Source organism: Anarhichas minor, unplaced genomic scaffold (assembly GCF_050575085.1).
Source record: "Anarhichas minor isolate MPS153535 unplaced genomic scaffold, ASM5057508v1 ptg000015l, whole genome shotgun sequence".
NCBI lineage: Eukaryota > Metazoa > Chordata > Actinopteri > Perciformes > Anarhichadidae > Anarhichas > Anarhichas minor.
In genome coordinates this window covers 3,331,364-3,353,213 of record NW_027466461.1, presented here as the reverse complement: position 1 = coordinate 3,353,213, position 21,850 = coordinate 3,331,364, and the positions used below count along the sequence as shown (strand labels likewise).

General features: G+C 43.1%; 1 protein-coding gene across 1 annotated transcript in view; it reads left to right on the top strand.

Moving 5' to 3' along the window:
* Positions 1–21,850, top strand: part of LOC142950201 (alpha-1,3-mannosyl-glycoprotein 4-beta-N-acetylglucosaminyltransferase B) — a 61,688-nt gene that overhangs the window by 21,069 nt on the left and 18,769 nt on the right. The window contains exons 7-11 of the mRNA XM_076092114.1: positions 540–615; positions 1,334–1,448; positions 1,553–1,683; positions 3,464–3,571; positions 9,506–9,699. Coding sequence (XP_075948229.1) covers positions 540–615; positions 1,334–1,448; positions 1,553–1,683; positions 3,464–3,571; positions 9,506–9,699 — 624 coding nt within the window. The remainder of the gene's footprint in view (positions 1–539; positions 616–1,333; positions 1,449–1,552; positions 1,684–3,463; positions 3,572–9,505; positions 9,700–21,850) is intronic.

Genomic DNA, 21,850 nt, shown 5'->3' with positions numbered 1-21,850 from the left:
TGTTTTTGTTTGTAATATGCATAATAAGCATATCATTTAGTTATCGCTACTGAGAATTTAACAAACATAAAAAACGTGACGTAGATAGGTTTGCAGTTTTCAAGGTGTATATTTCAAATTGCATCTCTTACACACATAAAGATAAAGTTGTGAACACCGGCTGAATATCTATTATCAGAATCATTATAACTGCTACTGTGTAAAGGGAATACTGCTGTTAAAAAGCACCTTATTTGTTTAAAGTGTTTGCAAACCAAATGTTATTGCACTTTTGTAAAGCAGTACTTTTAAAATAAAAGTGCGCAATACACTACTTTTGAATTCATTATTGAACTTTGCGCATAACAATGCGATTAATCGCAAAACAATCATGCGATTAATCGTTGCCCAGCACTAATGTGTATATATATATATATATATTCACAGATAAGAAAATGAGCACTAGTAGGTACATTTGATTATAACTCACCTGTCTGGTTAGTCAAGGACTCAATAACTCAACAAATTCATGTTTTTGTATGAATCTTTTCTGTTCTTAGATGGCGAACAAAGCAGAATCTGGACTTCAGCTTCCTCATGCTTTATGCTCAGGACAAAGGAACATACTATGTTCAGGTAGGGGTCAAAGGTCAGATAGCTGTAGATATACGCATTTCCCTTATATGTGTCTAGGCTGTGTGATGTATGTTGAATGTGTAGAATTTGAATGGCCCACCTAGATAGTGTGGAAACACAGCACAAAGTGCAGCCTAGATGAATGTTTCTCGATGTTCAAAGAGAGAAATAAGTACTCTGATGAGAATTAAACATATTTGATGTATTTAACCGTAGCCAATTATCTTAAAAGCATCTGTTGTCACAGTGTTATAGATCCTTAATAGGAAAATTCCTCAGAGGACAAAAAGGGATGCATTTTACATTTCTAGCAACAGCTGTTAGTTTGCAATAAACAGTAGCACAGCTAGGCAGTTTTAATGAGCAGCCATACACACCATGTTCAAACAGGCTCAGGAAAGACAGATGCAAACAAAACCTCAAACTGAAGCAGAGTAAGACATCACACCCACCCACCCTCTTTGACTGAGTGCAGAGTGAAACCACAATAAAAGGGCACTGGCACCAAAGATGAAGCTAAAATCACAGAAATGGGGAAGTGTGGCAATATACTGTACTTTCAAGTGAAGTTCTATGCTTGTCCCCCTAACCGAGAGTGATTTGACTGTTTGGTTGTTTCAGGCTTGAAATAATTGTTAAGGATTTTTGTAATGGAATAGTCACAATAACACTTACCAACAGAAATTAGTTTTGAAGATGGGTTTTTGTGTTTCTCCAGTTAGAGGATGATGTCGTTGCAAAGGCAGGCTACTTCAATGACATGAAGACCTTTGCCACCCAGGAGTATTCAAAGCAATGGCTCTACCTGGAGTTCTCCCAGCTTGGATTCATAGGTGTGTTTGTGTGTGTGTGTATAAAGTACACATATCGAGCCTTTGTTTTTATTTTTAGTGTATACTGACATTTAAAATCTGTGGGTATGTGTGTAATCCTCCAGGCAAGATGTTTCGAGCCCGTGACCTCCCGATGATTGCAGAGTTTTTCTTGATGTTCCACAGAGACAAACCCATCGACTGGCTGTTGGATCACATTCTGTGGGTGAAAGTTTGTAACCCAGAGAAAGACGCGGTAAGTCAGTTGTGCCAAGAGGTGGAGCAAAATAGTAATAATGTAGCACATAAAGCATGAACTGACATTATTATTATTTAAGATTCAAGACAACCATAGCAATATCTGAGAGAGCAATTAATTTGGCAACATGAAAAAACCAAGACCCAAATGAATGATCTGCAATACTCTGAATGGAAAATTAGAGCACCAGCAAGGAAATAGAAACAACTAAAATAAAACAAGAACAATAAACTACATGACATATGCTAAAGTGCATCCTTCTGAAAGTGGCCCTTAAGCTTAATGTACATGATAAAAGCCATTTGCAGCTGGAAAGAAATATGTAACTATACTATTTATTAAACTCAGTATTGTACATCATAATAGGATTGATTAAAAATGACCTTGCACGGCAGCTGGATTTCAAGATCACATAAGAATCGCTGATCACATATCACACGAAAATATAGGCTTTAAGTAATGCGTTTATGTCCGGCAAGCGAGTGCAAGGACCAATCAACGGCCTGTGAGGACTTACTGACTAATGACTTAATGGAGTGCTAAGGTGTGTGTGTGACGAGACGGAGAGGTGACGGTTTGTTCTAATCAACAATGATGGCTCCTGAAGAGTTAGCGTAGATGCTACAATACTATCAGTTAAATCAGAACTGGAGAGTGTGTCTACATTAAAAGAAGAGAAAAGAACGGCACCAAAGGCTTTTCTCGAAGGCAAAAATGTTTTCGCTTTCTCCCCACTTGCCTTGGCAAGAGTTTGATTGACAGATGAATCATCCAACTTCAATCATCATCAGCTGCCAAGTATTTTTTTTCAAAAGTGCCTGCCCTATTCAGGTATGTCGTTCAGCGAGCTATTATTAGCACTGAGGCAAAGAGAGATGTGGGTTAGAGCCTGCATATTTACACATCTAACTTGATGAATTAAAGGTTTATTTCAACCAAACCAGAGTTGTTAATTGTTGGAAGTGGGAAAACTAGGCTAACCAATATGTTTTTTATTAATTTGAATGAATTTACAATTGGTGAGGTAAAATTACTGTGTTTTTTAATGAAGTCTGAGAGGCTTGAGGACTGCATAGCAGCTGTAAAACTGTTAATTGTTCCACAGAAAGTGGTATTTTAACCGTCTTTTGACAGAAAGTAGAATTTGAGCAGATTTCTTTAACTTTTAAAACTGCAAGTCGTAGAGTAAGTAGTATCTGGGCGGAATGAACGACAGATGAATCATCCAACTTCATTTTTAAAAGTATAAATGGTAGAAAAAACAAGAAAAGTATTAGCAGAGATATCCTTAAAGAGATGAATCTTTTGCCATTTGGGTGTACAGAAGTAGTTAGAGTCCAGAAGAAAGATTAAAAGTTGAAATTGAAGACGTTGAATAATGACTTGAATCTCAATAGGGTAAATGCCGCCGAATCAGCATTCACACTAATAAAGATCAACAACAGTATACAACATTGTTGGAACAATAAAGCTATTTTATTATTGGTAATTTAAACTATCTTTAGCTTTGCTGGTTTGCTGGTTAGTTATGCTGGTGCTGGTGCTCTAGTGCGACATCTATTGGTTCTCAATGTCGAACATAGAACCTTTTCAAATCCACATTTCATAAACAGTTAGTTCCTCAATCACATTATGTTGCTTAATAGTTATTATACAGAAACGTCTCTGAAAAAGGTCTTCACAGAACTAGAGCAGGTTGTTCAGTGGTAAATACTTCAGGAGTGTAGCTGATAATGACAGTGAGTTTATGACAGTGCTGTTGTGTTGTCTTATCCAGAAAAACTGTAATGAACAGAAGGCTTTGCAGAAGCGGAGGTACAAGCCTTCCCTCTTTCAGCATGTAGGCCTCCACTCCTCTCTACCTGGGAAATTACAGCATCTGAAGGTGAGTGCCCCTCTCATTTAAAAAATAATTTCAACCGCTCTGAAGTCTGTAAATCATCAAAAACTCTAAATGTTATCCTTTTACTTTGTTATAGTCAATATTTGTATTGATTAAATTAAATCTTATTATTATTAGTTTTTATATTGTATTACATGCTGCCTAGAGCTCATAATTCATCTCTAATATCCATTTATGTTGTTGTGAAAACATCTTCAAATAACTATTCAAGTTTCTCACCAACACTACATTTTTCGAGATTACATTTGAACACATCATAAGGTTATGATTTACGTTCTGATTTGCCCCAATACTAATTTTCACTGAACAGAGCCTGAACGCATCATAATGTAACTGAATGGAACCTTCATCCGTTAGCCGTTAGCGATGCTGCCGATTTAAACACGGATTGGTTGTTTACAATATAACGTCAGAGAACGGCGACTAGAAAAGCATAAATGATGTCCTGATCACTTATTTTACTGAACATTGGCGAATAACGATCGTCAGTCAAACTTTATTTCACACTGTGATGGTTAACGTTAAACTGTGTGATTTAATCCATGGCTCACATGCATGCCGAAGCACGAGAGGGGATTCTCATGGATCACGGAGTGACAATGGTCAGATACATCAATACCCTTCACGGTTTGACACGCATATGAACCGTGATTAATTACACATTTTATCCATTGTTTTCCTGCTGATCATTATCTGCTGCAATCGGGAGATTGGCTTATTGCTTTCACATGGCCGATCTCTAATAAAACTACATTGTTAACAACAAATCTGTGTTGAAATCGTCAGGAGGAGAGCTAGTAACGTTGGCAGCACCGGAGCTAACAGCTAACTTATGCAAGTTCCATTGAGTAAATTGAGGTTACACTATGATGCATTATGTTGATCAGGCTTCATTTTTTTTTGTATTCGGCAAAGCTAAATTACATTATTATGATATGTTCAACTTAATCTTGTAAAATGAAGTTTTTGTTTAAAGAAGTGGAGGATATTAGTGTTTCACTTCCTAATGCTGTGTACACACTAGGAGCAACAAAGCAACAGTCTACAAGTAATTTTAGAGGTAGCCGGTGACGTGAAACTACAAACTGATGCACAACACTTGTGGTGGCCCGTTCTTTGTTCTTCTTCCTAATTACTGGGCCACGTTACGGGGCTCCGTCCTGACTCACACATTAAACAGTCCAAATAACAACTCTTGCAGACGCTGATTCATTTGGCGTCACTTGATTGATTTATTTTCTCTTTCGACAATTTAACAGCAAAATATAATCAGTTTAACGTGAGGTCAAAGACTGTTCCGATGCCCCGTTCTACACAAAGGAAAAACCAACTCGAGACTCTTTCCCACCCCTTCCTCTTATACCAGCTGATCCTCATCTGATTAATCACAAAAGTTCCTAAAGAAAAATAATTATACGGAATGCAAAACCTTCATTTATAAATTAAAGGAATGTGATTAGGTCATACAAATATATTAGCGAAATTATGATTTGTAATCAAAACTAAAAATATGGCTCTAACAACACTTGTTGCTGCATGACGGGTGTGACCTTCTAGTCCTGGTCTCAACTTTTATTAGTGCTCCGATGATGCAGTAAAGCGTCAAACAATCATGTGTTTTTGTTTCAACCTGTTCCATCCAAAGAAATGCCATTAGTCAGTTCCCAGTGCTATTTAAAAACATAGCCATGTCAACAAGCGCTTGAGCAACATTTTTGCGACTCGCCAAGAATGTAGCTGCCATACTTGGCAGTGTTGTTGCTTTTGTCACTCGTGTGAACGCTGCATAACACTAGCTCTCAGCAGCTTATAATACATAATTAAACTACAAATGCCAAGATTTTCTTTTATGAATAAAAATACAATCTTCTATTTTCCTATCATTTGAATTGTGTTTGTGTTTGTTTAACCACTATAAATGACTGTGACAAAGAAAAAGGATAACATTTACATTTTTTGACGGCCTTTTTTTGACGGCCTTTTTTATTTTTTTTATCCTTTTTCTTTGTCACATTGACTTCGGGTGTGGTTGAAATTCATTTTCCGAATAGTGTATACCATTGTATACCAGCTACTATAACAAAACAAAACAACAAAAACGATCTGTTACTACCGATATGGCTTATCGACGATGTTGCTGGTTAATATAGTACATGAAGATATTACACAGCTCAAATTGAAAATATTCAGGTTTGCCTGAAAAAAAAAGCACTTTTATTGATATTATGTTTTTGAAATAATGCAGCTGAGAGCCTAAAAACTCTCCCAAATCATAGCACAACCGATCAGTAGTCCTAGAATAACGTTTGGCTGTGATAAAGTGAAGAATAAAAGGCTTTTAGTACTGAGAGGTCACGCGAGGTCGTCATTTTGGAACCAGCTGTTGCAGCTCTTACATTGTACTTTTATATACTATATAACTATATATTTCACTTTTTTATCACTTATATTATTCAATACATCCAAATACAGCCGTTTGGCATCATTTTGAGAGCCAGGGTCCTCTCAGAGCCTGTTTCTGGCTCTCATCCATGGGATTTTCTCAGTTGCTGTGTGTGTATGGGGCTCTAGGTCAGCCTATCATCGGTCGATTTCAGTCAATGAGCCCGCCTTCGACGCGTCAGAGTCTCAGGAAGGCGGGCGTTGAAGCCGGGTGTTGATTGACAGAATTTTCAGCGAGTAAAGATGCAAAGAGTGCCGTGCATCCCCGAGCGTAAAATTCCATTCGCCAAAGGTCTGACCACACACCCACGGGTCCAGCACGTTGGATTGACCCCCCCTTCTACAGGAAACAGATGAGAAACAGACAGGATGCAGTTGCAAACAATGATTCTAGCTTTGAACCGGATCATTTTCGCCGTTATTTTTCTGATTCTTCATAAAAGGTAAGCAAATACCAACGTTTTTTTCCGGTGAAGGGAACTGTTGTGTTGCCGTTGTTGGCTCACAGCTTTGTAGTGGTTTCACAGAGAGAAAAACCGAAGGCATTTATGCGTCGAATGCTAATGCTAGGCGATGTATTGATTAGCAGTGTAGCAGTTAGCATGGTGTTCAAATATCGAAGCGCAGTAAATATAACGCCGATTCTTGCCCAGGAATTCGTGGTTTTATGCCACATTTTCTAGTTGCTTATATTAGTAATGTATAGTTGTGTTTGGAGTGTGTAAAAAGTGACTTATATGATAGTGTTGCCCATACGTTGCTGTTTAATCCGGTATATAAAATGTACACATGTACAATATTCGCTATCAATATGGGCCTTTTTCGGACGATATTTGCTACCCCCCCTAAGCCCGAGAGCCCCCACATTTGGGGGCGTCGTGTGCAAGAGGTAGCAAAATATTAAGCATGTTTTGAATTCGGGGAATTATTACATCTCTCTTTTTTAAATAAATTTAGATTGTTTGCAGAGATGAAATACAATGCTTTTCAAAATGTGGGGCAAAATAAGAAAACTACCTTAACTTAGGTGCACCCAAAAATGATATATACTTTATATGGAACAGGATGTGTGTCATGGAGAAATTGCCCTTTTGTAATGTCTTCACGTCGATGCTCCAACAGCACTGTTCCCAGCCTTGTTTTGGCCCCACTTTTTTTCAATAAATGCAATGCATAATGTTGGCAGATATCAGGTTTTGGCATCTTACCTGGGACCGGGGACACAGGTGGTGGAGTGGTTACCTCCGCAGATGATGTTGGGCCGGGGCTTGGTGTAAGGGACCACCAGCCTTCGACTTGACGAAAGAAAATTTTATTCAAGAAAATTCAGGAGTTTATTTTATTTTGAATTACCTGTATGTTTTAAGGTTGGCATTTCGTTAGGAGTACATGGCGCGCACATGCCGTGTTTCTTTTTCGGGTGTAGTAGTAGGGAAAAAAATAATGCTACACACTCACACACACACACAGACCTGTTAAAATGTATATATTTAGTTGCACTTGACAGATATTTGGTCACATCTCTGGATTATTGTAAAACATGTAATATTAAATATCTGTAAAAGATATTGGCCAGTCACATCTGAAGAAATGTTCATTTCTGGCCGAAGCCAAGGTTTCATTTTAACCCCTGTATCTAGCGATACCGATGACGTGCCGATCTTACCGGGCAGCCCTAAACATAACATCTGACCATTGTTGCATGTCATACCCTTCTTATGCCCGTTTCCAGTCTGCCTCTACTCTTTCATCAGTCCAATAAAGATTTTTTTTTTTATAGATGTCTTTAGATATTTTGTCACAGCTCTGCCACCATTATCCTGTTTTTTTTCCATCTCTCACTCACCTAATCAGTTTATTCAGTGCACCTGCCAGTCACACCCACCTCGTCAGCTCATTACTCTCACCTGCTCACTCTGCTGCATCCACTATTTAAACCCCAGTCACACACGTACTCACTGCCAGATAATTTTCATGTCTACCCGCCCGTTTGGCTCGTCCTGTTCCCGGTTTTCTCCGTCTGCCTGCCCTGCCTCGTCCTGCTGGAATCCCCCCCACGTCTCTTGTCTCGTCCGTGGATTCCTTGTTATGTCCCTGTAAGTTTCCTGTTCTGTTTTCACGTTTCATTAAATACCTGCTTCACTCTACTTCTGGTCTGGTCTGCATTTGAGTTCTCCACCACACCCCGTGACAGAATGATCTGGCTAGAAATGGACTCAGCAGACCACCGTTTGGAGTGCCGTCTCCCTGAGTGGTATGATAAGTTTATGGGAACCTGCCTGGCCTTGGGAGGGCCTCGGAGTGTCCAGAAGGCGAACCGTGACCTGATGGACTGTCCTTTCAACCTTCGTAGGAGGCAGAGGCAGAGGAAAGGTCAGACTCCCATCTCCGCCAAGCCGCAGCGGGCTCCAGTTCCAGCCGCCGCCATCTCCGAGCCGCAGCGGGCTCCAGTTCCAGCCGTCTCCGAGCCGCGGCGGGCTCCAGTTCCAGCCGCCGCCGTCTCCGAGCCGCAGCGGGCTCCAGTTCCAGCCGCCGCCGTATCCGAGCCGCAGCGGGCTCCAGTTCCAGCCGCCGCCGTCTCCGAGCCGCAGCGGGTTCCAGTTCCGTGCACTGTCTCCGTGGGGCCACAGATGACTTCAGCTCCCCGTGTCCGGTCAGTGGTTTGCCCGACTCCGTATCAAGCTGCCGCCTCAGCGCCGCAGCTGTCCCCGGACCCGGCCGGCGCCGCCTCAGCGCCGCAGCTATCCCCGGACCCGGCCGCCGCCTCAGCGCCGCAGCTATCGCCGAACCCGGCCGCCGCCGCATCGACTTCCAGTTCCTGCCGTTGCCGTCTCCGAGCCGCTTCGACTTCCAGTTACTGCCATTGCCGCCTCCTAGCCGCAGCGGGTTCCAGCTGTTGCCGCCTCCGAGCCGCATCAACCTCAATTTTCTGCCGCACGTGCCGCATCGACTTCCAGTTCCTGCCGTTGCCGCCTCCGAGCTGCTTCGACATCCAGTTCCTGCCGCTGCCGCCTCCGAGCTGCATCTCTCGTTTGAATCCTGTTCCCCGGAGCCCCGTCTCCGAGAGTTAGAGTTCAGTTCCCCTCTTGAGCTCCAGTCTCTGGAGTTCCGTTCCCACGACACCCGGTGTCTAGAGTTCCGTTCCCACGACACCCGCTCTCTGGAGTTCCATTTCTACGACACCCGGTCTCTGGAGTTCCGTTCCCCCGACACCCGGTCTCTAGAGTTCCGTTCCCCCGATCTCCAGTCTCTAGAGTTCCGTTCCCCCGATCTCCAGTCTCTAGAGTTCCGTTCCCACGACACCCGGTCTCTAGAGTTCCGTCCTCCCGACACCCGGTCTCCAGAGTCCCGCAGTCTGTTTCGGAGTTCTAACCCTCCTCCTGGCCACCGTGATATATTTATAGATGTGTGTGTGTGTGTTTGTGCCTGTGTTTGTGCTTACATGTATGTGTAACTGTCCTTCCACCCCTCCAGGATAAGGACTTTGGGAAGCAAAGTTTGTTCCAGGCTCACAATAACCCAGCTGCAGAACTGAGTAGCAGCCTGAAACATTACCAGCAACACAGTCTGGACAAGGCTTACAAAGGAGAGGACTTCTTCTGGGCAATAACACCAGTTCAGGATGACTACATCCTCTTCAACTTTAACCAGCCAATCCACATTTCCAGGTCAGTCTGGCTTTTCATTTATTTATTTATTTTCATTTACACACTTTATTTAAGTTAAACTCATTTCACGCTTCATCGGCCCTTGATGGTCTTGCGCTGCCAGACAGCACCCCAGCCCAATAGAGAGGTGTCTGTCTCCACGACCTCTCGGCGGAAACCCCTTGGTAAGATATAGTGTTCTCCTCCAAGGCTTCTATGTCTGGCAACAAAAGCTGGACAGCCACTTGGTATCCACATGGAGCCCGTTGACCCAGATTTCAAGGGGACGGGAAGAAATAAGACCCAGAGGGTTGACCATGGACTCTGCTGTCAGCATGCCCAGTAGGGGGAGAAAGAGGCAGTGTTCCAAAGCCCTGCCCCAATGTATGCAACCTATAAGTTGCTGAATAGCCTACGCTCTCTTCTGGGAAAGGAAGTCTCCCTTTGACTGTAAGTTGAGTATCATGCCCAGGTAACCTACCCTCTGACTGGGTGTCAGAATGCTCTTTGAGTGGTTCACCGTAAGGCCCAGTTGGCTCACATGACCAAGGAGCATAGCTGTATCTCTGACTGACTCCTGCGCAGTTGGAGAAATTATTAGCCAGTCGTCCAGGTATGGTAAGATTGTCAAAATTCTGGCTTGCATGGTAGAAAGGGCGGGTGCCACGTACCTTGTAAAGTGGGCCAGTGAGAGACCAAATAGTGTCTCCAAAAATTCTAAACAAAAGCTATCATATGGTTGCAGCTTTACACTAAAGCACTGCCTGATCAACTTAACAAATGTGGCCAGGTTGCATCAATAACCTACAAACTAACTATCTTCTCACCACCCGCAGAGAGCCAAACAGCACAGCAAGAGGCAAAATACACACAAAGCCCTCTCAGGCAAATTTGTGATTTTGGGCTATACAAAAATAAATTGAATTGAATTTAACACATTTTAATTCAGCAATGACTTGGCAAGCCGCCAAGTTACTCACCTGTCCAGCAGTCGTTTAGCATAACAATGTTTTTGATGAAAATTTCAATCCTTTTAAATACATATATTTAAAACAAGAAATATTAGTGTGTACATCAAAATATATTTGGAAATGTTATCTCATTAATATTGAGACTGATCTGTCCCCATAGAGTGTGTGAGTGCTGTTAGAGACGCCTCATTCAGAAGAAAAACTTTGAGAATGTAAACATTGACGTGAAAGATGGGCAGCTCGCCCTGTTACATTCCGATAAATGTTCAAGTCCCAGTTTTCCTTTGTGTCAGTAAGATGTGAAGCATCTGCAGCATTTCTTGACCTTTTGTGTTGGATACAAAACAATAATACAATAAATTGTCCACCAAGGTGGAGATTTGTCTTGGGTTCCTCAAAGACAAGAATCAACAACGTAGCAGATAGGCAGTTACCAAAACAAATACAAATCTATAGACAGGCCATGTTTGTTTATAATGACATCATTTGTCTTTTCGTGATCTGATATTTCACTCAATATCTTTTAATATGGATACATTTAAAGAGTGCTGGAGAGACGAAACACTTTTTTACATCATTTCCATTCAGTCACGTGAGGCTGATCATTCCTGAGTGACGGGTTTGATGAGTTGTATCATTTCAATTTCCCCCGAAACATTGAGCCTGATAAATGTATTCCATTGTTCAAGAAAAAACAATCATAATCTGGGTTATTTAATAATGACGTCAATCAGAATTTCAAACACAAATAATTCAGAAATAAGACAAACGCATTCCGTCGGTAGAAATCGGTCCTGTGCTTATAAACAGGACAGTATAAATACTCAATGCAGTTGAAATAAGATATCTCTGTTCTGTCAGTGATGATTACTGTCTTTAGTACAGTGATCATGTGTGCAGATATAAACTCTGTCAAAAGTCTCTCCAGCTGTTAAAACTGACTGACAGCTGATCCAGTTGTGATCAGTGGCCTCCGTCATCAGAAACAGACGTCGCTTCACTTGACGCAACTGAGGAAAGGACGTCTCATGTCTCTTAAAACATAATTCCTTGTTACTTCTCTCCTCATATGAAAAGAGGCAAGTGAGGGAAACAGGGATGCAATTAGTAGCAATTGAGTAGCCACACCTATATGTGTGTATGTGTGTGGGTTAGGTAAACCGCCGCAGTAAAATACAGAAACTGTTACTTTATCACACAGAAACCCAACTGGTGAACTCGGCTTCGGCAGCTGCTGCACTGGTCTTTTAACTGATAAAGTTGGTCACCAAGCCGTATGGCAGCGGAAATTCCTCGGAAGTTAAGGGAATTTTCTTCCTTACTACCGGCAAATGTTGGTGTGTGACTAGTAAGCAAATTTGTCCTTCCTCTGAAGAATGTGTTTATTCCTTCTGCAAGCAAGTTGTCCACAACAACGTTCCCACGTGCATGCCCCTTCCCACTCGATTCATTATTTCACATTTGCCGGTCGTATGGAAGAACATTCCCTTAACTTCAGAGGAATTCCTGCTGCCATATGGAGGATTTATCGCCGTGCAGCTTGAAGCTCTGTTATACTTTAAAGAGCAGCTTTCTGTGATTACTTTGTGCTTGTGTATTGTGATAATGGATGGATATCGTGGCCTGTGCTCGAATTCATACCTTCACTGTTCAATAGTGTGGAATAGTACTTTGACTATTGACATTGTGAGTGAACACCAATTTTGAGAGTCAATTTATAGTTTGGTTATTGGTCCCTGATCTCAGGGTGGTGCCCCGTTATTATTTGTTTATAATCTTATTGATATTAATAATTTTATTGATGTCAATAATTTAGTTTTTATACTTGCTGATAAACATGCTCCTGCCAGATCCCAACATTTTGGTTCCCCGTGTGAGGCTACGTTAAACCAGCTTTGTTGCCGTATTTATGCACAATAATCCAGAATTATACTAATGAATACATTTTCTTCTGAAAATAGTTTTTGGATAATTCAATTTTTGATTTTTTCAGCTGTGGGTAGAGAGTTGCTTCAGTGTGTTAGTGGTTAGTAGACTTAATTGTTGTCTAAACCCAACAGTTGAGGTTGTAAGACACAGACCGAAGCGTTACACTGTGCACCTGCATTAACTGTTAACACTAACAGTTTTCCTGATCACATCAAGGAATTGGAGCCACTGAGTGTTGCCGTTTACTAGGAAGTAAAATGACCAACCAAGAACCCCGTAGGGCAGGAGCTGAAGCACCCCAGGAGTCAGACAACCCTGCTCTACAATATGCGGTTGCTGGTCTCCTCAATCTCACATTAGAGGATAGATAGTCTTGATAGCTATAATGCTATCTCATGCAATGAGAAAATAAAGGAGTTAGTGGCTTATGTAAATCATCCAACCGGGAAGCCACAACGCATTGTTCCAGACGTCCTTGGAGAAATACTCCTTTATCATCGAAAAACTCAGTTGCAAGCTGTAGAAAATCAGAGGCAGACTGAACAGCTGCAACAAAAAGCTCTGCTCACCCAAAGATAACTTACAGAGCTGCAGCAAAGCTACCACGTTGCACAGCAGGAAAAAATCATCCTGCAACAAGAAGCCCTGGTCGCTCAAACAGAGCTTGACCAGCTGCAGAACAGCTATCAAGGTGTACTGCAGGATCATGCCACTCCAGTCAACTCAAAGACCACTACTAGGTACTTAGCAGCCTCTAGTGGTGCAGTCTTTGATACTATCACCAGGGACAGCTACCGAGCGCCCCTGTCTGCTCGCTCGACCCAGGTGTCTCATTCTCAGATAGTCGAACTACATTACGTTTTGACAGGCGGAGGGGGGACTACTCCCAGACCCCGAGTGGCATAAGTGGTTTCAAACTCGCATCCACAGGTGAGCGATACTTTCCCTTGTAGTTCACGCGTGAACCTGGAACGGACTCCCTTCCCCACACAAAGGGAGGTAAGTCGTCCTCACCACGATGGCAACTTTAACGACTATGGAGATTCAGACGACTCTGACGGTCCAGGCCTTCTCTGCACGCAGAGTTTGCGTACCCGTCAGATTGAGTCCCTCGCGAGTCCTCCCAGCACTTTGATCCAAATAATTGCGAGTCAAGTATCGATGACTACCTTCCGGAGGTTGATCGCTCTCTCCTTGATCTACCTCACCCCTCGTTGCATGAAAAACTACAGCTTATCTGGAAAACCATGGCTAAAAGCGTCCATGAATATCTGGAAACACTACAGCCTGGGATCCATAACCGCTACTCGGCCCTCTGTCAGGCCCTTCGGGAAGAGTACTCTTTGTACACCGACCAAGCCTTCCCCACCCTCGGTAGGGAGTCTGGGCCTTTGCTATTTCGCAATGAAAGCGGGAAGCCCCAAGGGACTACTACAGGCGCTTGAGATCAGCGTACTTCCAGAGATGTAAGACCAAGCTTTTAAGTCCTTGTTCTTGCACAACCTCCACGAGAGCGTGCGATACGATGTCACCATGCACTGCAGAACCAATAACCTCACCATGCAAGAAATAAGGAAATACGCGCAGCTAGCATGGGAGACACGCACACCCACTGCAAAAAGGCATGAGCACAATGCCAGGATCCAGGCTTCTGAAACCACTGACCTAGCACTTGAAGGCAATGAAATGCCTTGTGCTAAAGTAAGTTATAAACATGCTCCTGCCAGATCCCAACAGTGATATTTAGTAAGTATCCCTGTTAGTCAGAACTGGAACCAGACAATGCTGCACGACAAAGAACCAAATGAAGAAGGAAATCCATGGTCTTGGGAGGCAAAGTATAACAGCAATCATTGAGCTGGACTGAAAATTATACCGCAAAGCATTTACAACATACACACATCTTGTATACGCTTTCATTATTAAACTGACAAATAACTGCATGGTATCTTGATTACTGAAATTATAAGGTGACTAAAAATGGCAACAATATTTTCAGTTTCAGCAACCAAAAGCTGATGGCTGGTAACCACTTTTAAAAGTTAGTGCTGAGCCCTGCTCACAGGTTATTTTTCATTACTAAGTGAGCAGAGGCGATACTAGAACGTGGAGTTAAAACACTGCAGACCACTGATTGGTCAAGAGAATTATCAATCGCATGACATGGGACATCCTGCACAATACCACAATTTTAAACAGCCGCTATACCGTAGATAGCGACTCATTTTTTTGTTCACTCAACCAAGAAACCAAAACGGGAAGCTCACAAAACTACAGCATACACTACATACACTATGCATTGACATTGACAAAGTGCAGGCATTCTTTTGTTTGGTTGCCAATGAAAGAATTTAGGGAGTGTCCTGTGAAAGCTGTCACAGCAGTTTCACACTAAATTGGACCACACCCAAGTAGGCTAATTGCATATTAGACACACAGCATTGTAGGCTAAACATTGTCAGATATGCTACAATTACTTCTATCACCAGCAACTCGGCTTTTACAAGTTTTAGTTTTACACAAATACCATCAGACCATATATCACCCGATTAAATGTCAGAAAGGTATGAAAGAGTAGATGCCTCCCATGTCCTATTCTGGACCTAAGTGGTGGACTGACCCACCAACACTGCCACTAGCATGGCTAAAAATTACAGGTGCTCCACATCAGCCCAGCAGCAGCTGATGGCCAACTGTGTGTTTGGCATGTCACGACAGTTTCTGCAACAAGGCAACAAAAGACCCAATTGTCCTTATGTCGTTATAGCTCCATTCTGTATTTAAAGTAGCTACTGTTGCTTCTTGATTAAAAAGAAAAGAACACGCCATAAGCTCTCTTATTCTTGCGTGTCTATCTCTGGTTCAGGGCTGAGTGAAAACAGGATGCGCTGAGGTGTGTATGTACATGTACTTGTTGGAGTGTTGGTATGTGGTGCAGCTTTGTGTGCATCCCTGTCTAGGAGTTCTCCCAGCTTCAACTGCCCCATGACATCTAAGGGTTGTATTGCCATTCACACAGCTGTTAATTCCCGTTATGTAGAACCTCTCCTCCTTAGACCAGGGATTCCCAAAGTGTGGGAAGTGTGGGAACCCCCAGGGGTGCGCGAGAGGAAAAATGTAAAGGGTGGTCTAATGGTGCAGTCCTGTCTCCTAAAAATTACGTTCCCCCAAAACTAAAATGTATTCTCAATTACGTTTGACCATAAACGTATTTTCTCCCTGATTATGTTTGTGTTTGACGTATTACAAATACGTTTCTCATCAACATATCTTTGCCATACTCTAGTCTTTATTATTTTTCTGTGATCTGCCTCACCTCTACCCCCACCACCCACAAGTTGTTGACCCGCAACCTGTTCCGAGGGCTGACAGACCTGACGATGGGGTGCCTCACAGCGGGGGCGGCTGGAGACCTCGCGTCCAGCGCCAACGGGTGAGTGCCCGCCACTCGGAACCATAAAACCAAGTCCCGGATTTCACCCGGGGGACATTCTGGAGGTATTGTGGCCGGGTGATGTGCCTCGTTGCTGGGGAGGTATGAGCCGAGAGTGGCGGGGTGTTATGGAGGTATATTTTATTTATTTGTATCCATCTAACCCTAACCATAACTTCCACTAGGAAGCCACGTCCCCCCCAAACCTATCCCTTAAGAGAGTCACGGTTACTCCCGGATTTTACACGCGGGCCTTTGTGGAGGTATTGTAGCCGCGTAATGTTCCTCGTTGCTCGGCCTGGATGAGCGCGTTTCTGCTGGAGACAGGCGGGGTGTTTTGGTGGTATCTCAGCCGACAACTCGGTGTTGTTCCCGTGCATGGATGAGCGCATTTCTGCCGGAGACAGGCGGCGTGTTGTGGTAGTATTCTGACCGCGTAATAGGGAGAAGGAGAGGCGGTGGTGGAGGGAAAAAAAATATTAAAATGTTAAAATGTTGATTAGAACGTATTTGTAATAAGTCAATGTAATAAGTCAAACACAAATGTAATCGGGGAGAAAATACGTTTTTGGTCAAATGTAATTGAGAATGCATTTTAGTTTTGGGGGAACGTCATTTTTAGGAGACAGGGATGCAGTCGGTGCAGTGAGGTTCTGGCTAACAGCTGTCTGAAGCCCTCTTATTTACTTCGCCACCTGTGTGACGGTTCACGATTTACAGTGTGGGATTAGGAGTAAATCCGAGACTCAGGCGCAGACTAAGACACAAGACACAAGTTGAGGTGAATTACAAGGCTCTTTACTGGGCATCAAGCAAACAAAAATAGAAACCAAAAACAACTCGAATAGGGAGTGAGAAAAATCCAAACTGAAAATAAAAGGCAAAGTCACAAAAGGGCTTGGTCACCAAAAGCACAGACACAAACCGTGGGGCGAGAGGGTCAACACGAGGAAATGACCACAGGAGAGCGAAGAGTCCACGGGAAGGGAAAAGGAACAAAGGATAATCCGGCAACTGGAACAGGGCAAGCAGGGGAGTATAAGTAGGTGAGGGTTGATGAGCAGATTGCCGGCAGGTGAGTAGAGATGACTGGGGTTTGCAAAGGGAAAAGCCAGGGGCAGGTGATTTGGCACAGGTGGAGAGAATAAGCATGATCAGGAGACACACAGACAAACACACACCACACTCACACAATGCAAAACCCAACCGTGACAACCTGAACACCAAGCATGCCAGTGCAAGTCAAAAGCCCCTTACATTTTTTATATCGAAATTGGAGGAGTTACAAAACAGCCCAAAACAACTACAGTCTCATTCATGTGTTGGGGTCTATAAAAAACACACTACGGGCTTCATATCGGGTCAGTTACAGAATAGCAAGAAAGGGGCTACCTCACACAATCGCCGAAGACGTGTGCTTGCCATCTGCCAAAGAGATGGTGGAATGTATGATTGGAGAGAGAGAAGCAAACAAGTTGGACATGATCCCGGTGTCCAACAACACTGTCGCGCCGCATCGATGCTTTGTCCGAAGACATCCTGGCTACATTAGTCGGTCGCGTGAAGAAGAGTGAGTTTTACTCTCTGCAAGTAGACGAGCCTACAGATCTGGCCAATCTGGCCAATCTTCTGGTGTACGTCCGTTACCTTTTCGAAGGCACGGTGCAGGAAGTTTTGTCTTTTTTGTGTTTTTTATCTCGTAAACAAACGCCACGTGCAAACTGTTCTCTCATTGGTCCGATTTTTATGCAGCTATAAATAGGCTCTGTTGCTTTTTGTTTAAGGTGTGGGGGATTGGGGGTGCGTGAACCCGGTCGGTATGTAGAAGGGGGTGCGTGGCCTAAAAAGTTTGGGAACCGCTGCCTTAGACCAACACACTTAAGTATGTCAGAATTACAATTTTGTAGTCTTTGGATAAAGCAATGCCATTCATAAATATAAAACCTGTTGTGGAATATTTCTTATGACTAGTCGGGAGAAGAAAGTGATGGTTTTCTATCAATATAAAGTAAACAGAGTTTTGATGAACGATCAAGGTTTGTAAAGTCAATTTATTTGCTTGCAAGCAAAGAGAACAGTCTCAGACACATTGCAGTGATCTGTAAGAGTGATCTACCTAACAGTCACAATGCATGGACATTTATGCTCAGACAGCTTCCTGTTATCTGCTTAGCTAACAAGAATACACAAAGAACACAATAAAAGGCAGGTCATCCTTCGAGCCTTAGTATACTTCATTTAAGACAGTCAGGAAGATGCTTTATCTCCTGTTTGCAAATCCCTTTGTTCACAGTTTGCCTTACAATAAACCGTTTAAACTCACAGCAGATGCTTCCTTTGAAGCCACTGTGACATTGTTAAAATGACCATTGCAGAGACAGAATAGACATTCTTTACCCTCACACATCATATATGCATGCAAAGGTTTACGCCTTTACAACTTCAGATAATGCGTCAGCAAAGGAAGTTAAAAGTTTTTCAAACAGAGGATCTCTGTTAGTCAAGGCCTCTCTGTGTCTCTGTCTTACGAAGAAGAAAGAAACAGTGCACAATGATAACAGATAACAAGACACCTGGATACTAAACTAATTAAAGTCATCTACTGAAACTACAGTTTGGTGTCTGCACTTTTAGGACTTACATTCTTTAAACCTTCACATGAGACTATGACATATTTTCCCATTACATTCCACTCTTTTGATTATACAGTAATCACACAATATAGTAAAAATATGTTATAAGACATTTCAATAACACCAGAAGTATTACCCCAAAATATGATTTTAAAATACATCATCATGTGAGATGTCTGAAGAAAAACTGTTTTTGTGAGATAAAGGATCTCTGGTTGTTTGAAGCCAGCAATACAATTCAATAAACACAAAAGAATAAAAAGATAAAAAACAAAAACAAAAAAAACTGTCTTTAGACCTGAGCATCAAAATCATCATAATACAGAAATAAAATGAAAACGAAACAAGCTATATTATAGCTATATGAATATAGCTATAATGAAAAAAAATGTGTTTTTCGTCCTTTTGTAGAGGACCTAACCGTGCTCCTTTTCTTGTGTTTGTTGGCATAAACACGTCGAGAGGGGCTCTTCCAGCCGTCTTTCTTGCGTGGCATCAGCGTTGGGACAGTTAACACAGATCACGCAAGCGTCTGTTGGTCAACTGCCCGTTGTGATTCCGTCCGTGATCACTGCATCTCCTCTGTTGGTGGCTCTGTCTGTCCTTCCTCCCTCGGTGGTGCCTGTTGGCTGACATTTGTTGTAGGTGCGAGCTCACCTGTAGCTTCAGTTGGTGCGTCTCCTGGTTCTGGAACCTTCTTGCAGTGGGACGCGTGGACCCAAGTTGCCCTCTCAGCTACTTTGACAGCCGTCTGAGTGACGAGGAGGACTTGAAATGGACCCAGCCAGCGTCGTGAGTTCCAGTGCTTCCTTCTGAAGTCTTTCACCACCACGAAATCACCAGGTTTCAGCTTGTGGAGAGGTCCTTCAGCTGGCCTCGGGAGAGCGGCAATCACCTGTTGTCTTATGTTAGATAAAGCAGAGGACAATTGTGCACAATATGTTAACATTTCATGTTCACATAAGGCGGTTGAGGGAAGTGGCGCCCCTGGTGCTTCAGTTCCTACATGAGGAGGAAAACCAAACAGTATCTCAAAAGGACTCAGATTGCTTCGTGTTCGTTTTCTCATACTCATGTACATCAGCACTAGAGGCAGGGCTTTTGTCCAAGGCAGACCTGTGTCAGCACAACATTTTGCTAACTTGGTCTTAAGTGTACCATTTTCTCGTTCAACAGCACCACCACTGGCTGGATGGTAAGCACAGTGTGTTCTTAAGTCGATACCCAAGTATGCGCTTAGTTCTGTAATGGCCTGATTGACAAAATGAGAACCATTGTCGCTTGATATTTTAGTAGGAATGCCCCAACGGGGAATGATTTCAGAAATCAGAGCCTTTGCTACCGTTGCAGCAGTTTGTTTACTCGATGGAAAAACTTCAACCCACTTGGACCACATGTCTACCATCACTAGACAGTGTTTCTTACCTTCAGATGGAGATAGCTCAACAAAATCCATCATAATGTGCTCAAAAGGGCGTGTCGGAGGCGGATGTGCAGCCTGGCTGGACACTGCCACGGGCCTGCCTACATTGTGAGTAGAGCAGGTTACACATGCAGAACAGAATTTTTGTGCATATGCTGTGAATCATGTCTCATTTAATGCACTCAACATTCCCCCTTTTGACACGTGGTCTAACCCATGTGTCAACTTAGCATAATGGCTGAAATAATGCTTAGGCACACATGGTTTAGCATCAGGCCTTGACCACAGTCCATCAGTGTATGTGCAACCTGAAGCTGACCACAGCCTACGTTCTTCCGGAGTGGACAACGTCTGCATAGCTGTAAGAGAAGAGGGAGCTGAGACAAATGAGGACATGAGAGCAGAAGAAGTGGGGACAGGAAGTCGAGCAGCAGCTTTTGCAGCAGCGTCTGCACATGCATTTCCTGTTGAAATGACGTCAGTGTGCCCTGTATGAGCAGCACATTTGCAAACAGCAATTGCTGTTGGCAACAAAATGGCCTCTAACAGTTCAGCAATGAGAGTGTGATGCAAAACAGGTTTACCATCAGACTTAAGGAACTTTCTGTGTTTCCACAGACTACCAAAATCGTGGACGACGCCGAATGCATAACGAGAGTCAGTGTGAACTGTAACAGTTTTACCTTCAGCAAGTTTACATGCTTCGGTGAGCGCGATGAGCTCAGCTGCCTGGGCTGAGAGGTGACATGGCAGAGAACCTGAACACAGCACTTCTGAGTCCGAAACAACAGCAAAACCCACAAGATTAGTACCAGTATGATCGCGAGAGGCAGATCCATCCACATACATTACCATGTCGCTATTGGGCAGCGGAGTGTCCATCAAATCAGGGCGAGGAGTGCACTGAGCTTGGAGCTCAGCTAAACAGTTGTGCTCCTCTCCGTCACCAGGAATAGGAAGTAATGATGCAGGGTTAAGATTAGTACAGCGTTTGACCGTTATGTTTGGCATGTCTAAGAGACATGTGTGATAACGCAAATATCGCGCTGCAGAAAGGTGAGACGATTTCTGTTCGAGGAGAATCAAAGACACCGAATGAGGATCGAACAGAGTTAATGGAGCGTATCCTACTATGTCACGTGAGGGAGCGAGTGCCTTTTCAGCCGCGGCCACTGCACGCAAACATTGTGGCAAGCCTCAAGCGACAGGATCGAGTTTTGCGGAGAAATACGCAACTGGTCGTAGTTTATCACCATGTGATTGTCGCAACACAGAGGTCATACAGCCCTGTCTTTCATCTGCAGTCTGAGTGAACGGTTTGTTCGGATCTGGCAACCCAAGAGTTGGTGGTGTTTGCAAAGCACATTTCATTTGTGTGAAAGCCGAATGGCCTTCTTTTGTCCAAATTATTTTGTCATGTGCTGTGAGATTTTTACCGTGAATCAAACTTGATAATGGCTGCTCCATTTGTGAGTAGTTAGGTATGAACGACCGAAAGTATGAACACATGCCTAAAAATGACATCATCTGTTTTTTAGTGTTAGGTTTTGGTATCGACACGATTGAAGCGATTCTTTTAGAAGAGAGGGTTTTCCCTTCCCCTGAAATGTCATGACCAAAGAAATGTACATTTTGCATTACAAACTGTAATTTAGATAGGCTGGCCTTGTGGCCTTCTCGTGCTAAATGTTGTAGCAGTTTTATTGTGTCTTTCTGACACTGTGCCTGAGTAGGAGCTGCGATTAAGCAATCATCTACATATTGCAGGAGTGCAGAGCCTGGT